Below are 3481 nucleotides of genomic sequence, written 5' to 3'. Positions count from 1 at the left end.
CATACACTCCACTGTCCGCCAACCTGGCCAAAGTGCGGCCACACGACGCAACTATTCCCATCTACAGTAGCTTCCTCATATCCATCCATATGTATCCATCAAGAATGATGGACTGATTGAAATACCTATATTCACATGAAGCTCGGTGAGACTACACCACATTCATGAATTTCACTTTGATCGTTCAGCTGAGTGCATAGGGAGTATTAACTTTGCCTCTCTTTCTCGAGGGCGACGCCAGATCCTAGGGGGGGATACCGACTTTACGTGTATTTTGGTTCTTAATCTTTGTTCTGGGTTTTCCATAGTTTTCCACTGTATATACTCTATTTTAAAGTAGATTTTTTTGGTATATTGCATCACATTTATTTAAAGGAAATTATGGCCCGATCCTAGGATGCATATGTCAGTATGTTTTGACCTTCCTTTCCGAAAAAGAAGTGTATATAATTTTTTGCCAATCCAATCTCTCTGTTTGTTTCCCTTCATTTTCCTAGTTTCCCAAAAAATGTGGTATAGTTCGTAGATGTAAGTTATGAAATATAATATTCATCTTCGAATACTCATAACATAACATGCCTTATTGTGACCTAAGAAACACAATTTTATATTATGTCTATGTTATATAACTTGAGCATTATCCATTTGAATCTTGTGTCTTTTTTTCTATGTCACAAATGGTCATGTTTGTCGGATGAGCTTTTCCCATGTGCACACGGTATAGATCCATAGTTTCCCTCAAGAAAAAAAGATATAGATCCATAGTATCAATGAATTTTTTTGCGAGGGAAGTGCTTTCTTATTTTCAGAAAATAAAACATGGAATATGGATCGAGCAACTGGTTGCACAAAATCTGCTTTCGTGCATGATGTTATTTAGTTTATTTTTGCTTTTACTGTCTACTTTTCTCAGGGAGATGGTTAAGGACCTCAAAAGATAGAGGAGAGTGCCCGGCCTATTCGTAAGATCTTACGTAGAGATCCGTGCGAAATTTTCTTTTAATTATTTTTCTTTTTTTTCGTATATGTTATGCCACTAGACTGAGACTTGGCTAAGTCTCCGAATGAGAATTAGCCACACCCATTCAAAATTACTTTCCGTGGTTAATATGAGATTCACTTCAACGTGAGGTCATCTAAAAAGACCACTTCATTGTGTAATCGATGAAAATTTAGTTATTTGTATTTCATGAAAAATAGATCAGTACATAAATAAAAATTGTCAGGAACGAGTTACAAAATAAAAAAACATAAAGAAAAAGAAAAAGGGAAAGAATCATATCCCCTGTGCTCTAGCAAGTTTGTTTTTTTGTGCGCAACAAAAGAAAAACAAGTATAATAATCATAATTGAAACGCAAGAATTAATCTCTCTCACACGCACACTGGCTCAGAATGGGCAGCAGAGAGTGTGGCCGCTATAGGTCGTCCACCTGGTGGTCATCTCCCCGGCGTGGTTGGCACGTGAACATCTTCAGCACGCCGTCCGACCTGCCGGCGACGAGCGCCCCGCCGCCGTCGGCATCACCCTGCAGCCAGGTCACGGCGCTGACAAACCCTTCGGCGTCGGAGGAGCTGTCGGAGGCGACGTCGAAGGGGTGCACCCAGACAGGCTTGCCCCACCTGAGGTCGTAGACGAAGACGTGGTTGGACTCGGACCCGCTGGCCACCAGCCCGGCGCCGCGCCACAGCCCCATCCCCACGAAGCTCCGCCCGCTGACGTGGCCGCTGTACGACCGCACCTCCCGCGCCGGCCCCGATAGCTCCGGCGTCGACGGCCACTCCCACAGTCGGTGCGTCCCGTCTGCGGCCGACGTCACCACCCGCCGCGCCGGCGCCCACCGCACGTACGTCACGGCGCGCGCGTGCCCGTCCATGGACGCCACCGCGCCGTGGCCCAGCGCGCGCACGTCGTACACGGCCGCGCGCCGGTCCGCCGAGCCCACCGCCAGCTGCGGCCCGCCGGACGGGTCGAACTCCACGCACAGCACCGCGCCGCCGGCCCGCGCCGTGGCCCACGACCCCGAGGGGGCGCGCGGGTCCCAGACGTGCGCCGTCCGGTCGTCCGAGCCGGACGCCGTCATGGACGTGTGACCGCCTCGGGGCGCGTAGTCGAGCGCCCACACCCGCCTCCCGGAGTGCTCGTCGCGCTCCCACGCCGCGACGCCGCGCTCCACGTCGTACTCCGTCACGACGCCGTCGTAGTCGCCGCAGCCCACCGCGCGGCCGCCCCCCTCCTCGGGGCGCCACCGCACGCTGCTGAGCTTGGCCGGCACGCAGATGCACGCGGCGGGGCTAGGCGACGACGGCAGGCTGGCGACGCCGTATATCCGGACCTTGCGCGCGATGCCGCCCGTGGCGAGGAGGCGGCCGGCGGGGTCGAAGTCGACGCTGCCGATGGCTTCGGACGCGCCGGCCAGCGACGGGGACGGCACGGTGGCCGCGAGCCGGAACTCCCATTCGCAGCGCGGGGGCGACAGCTCGGCGCCCTCGACGTCGTCTACGGCCGCCGGAAACGAAATGCCGTGGTCGACCTGGCCGCCGTTGCCCACGTTGGCCGCCGACGCCGCCGGTTCTTGGTACTGGCGATGGTGTGCGGAGGTGGGAGAGGAGGAGGGAGAAGACGGGGAGGAGGGGTTGGTCATGGAATGCTCCTCATGGACATGGATCGATCGGGCCGCGAGCTGAGCTACTAGTAGTAGTACCGCACGCTCGCCAGCTCGTGCACTTTGTGCATGTGGTGATGATGAACTGGTGATGAGAGCTGTCCCTGGTTTTGGCTTTGGTCTTTTCTTGGTTTAGGCTTGGTGTCTCCTGTTCGTTTTGGGGGTTGGGGCCAGGCTTAACGGCCTTAATTGCCACCGGGAAACACTAGCCTAGCTAAAGAGAGAAACATGCATGGACAGTACTACTACACACTTCCCTTTGCGAGATAGGTGGTCTCATGGGGTGCCACATGAGGGAGACAAGGGATCTGTGGTTGGAGTTTTGGTCATGTCGTGGCTAGCTCCGCAAATGCAAAAGCCAGACCTAATCCGGTCGATCAGTTAGCTATCGCTCGGGCGGTTGTGTTCATGATCAATTCGCATCTCGTTAGTAAAATATCTCCTCAAGGCCCGTTGACTCTCAGCCTATCACACAATGGTTATTGGTTAGTGAGTAAGACAATTGGCGAGTTTAGACTCTTCTTTCCCTCCCTTTTTCCCTTTTTGGCTGAGTGACTTTAACCTCTTTTCAAGTGTGTCTTTGTTATGACCGTTCCGTAGAACTATATCTATATATATGCCCCCCCCATCCCCACCATGACTATCACACTCATGACTCATCCATCGGTGAAACCAGGATAAAGTGAGCTAGATATTGGTCCTGTTTGAAAAAAATATAGTACCATTGTAAACAATATAATGCACACATAAGTGATAGCGACCACACCCATATGTCGATAAAACCATGATAAAGTTGAGAGCAATGGTCACGATTAAA

The 3481-nt window shown here is 52.1% G+C and overlaps 1 protein-coding gene across 1 annotated transcript; it reads right to left on the bottom strand.

The window, feature by feature from the left end:
• Nucleotides 1-1248: 1248 nt before the first annotated feature.
• On the bottom strand, nucleotides 1249-2510 carry LOC123143163 (WD repeat-containing protein RUP2; the record flags this gene model as incomplete). The annotated part of the gene is given in 1 exon segment (XM_044562008.1): nucleotides 1249-2510. A coding segment is annotated over 1 exon segment (1094 nt), but the record flags the coding sequence as incomplete, so codon positions are not given.
• Nucleotides 2511-3481: the final 971 nt, after the last annotated feature.

This window comes from Triticum aestivum, chromosome 6D (genome assembly GCF_018294505.1).
Source record: "Triticum aestivum cultivar Chinese Spring chromosome 6D, IWGSC CS RefSeq v2.1, whole genome shotgun sequence".
Taxonomy (NCBI): Eukaryota; Viridiplantae; Streptophyta; class Magnoliopsida; order Poales; family Poaceae; genus Triticum; species Triticum aestivum.
This window is presented reverse-complemented; position numbering and strand designations above follow the sequence as displayed.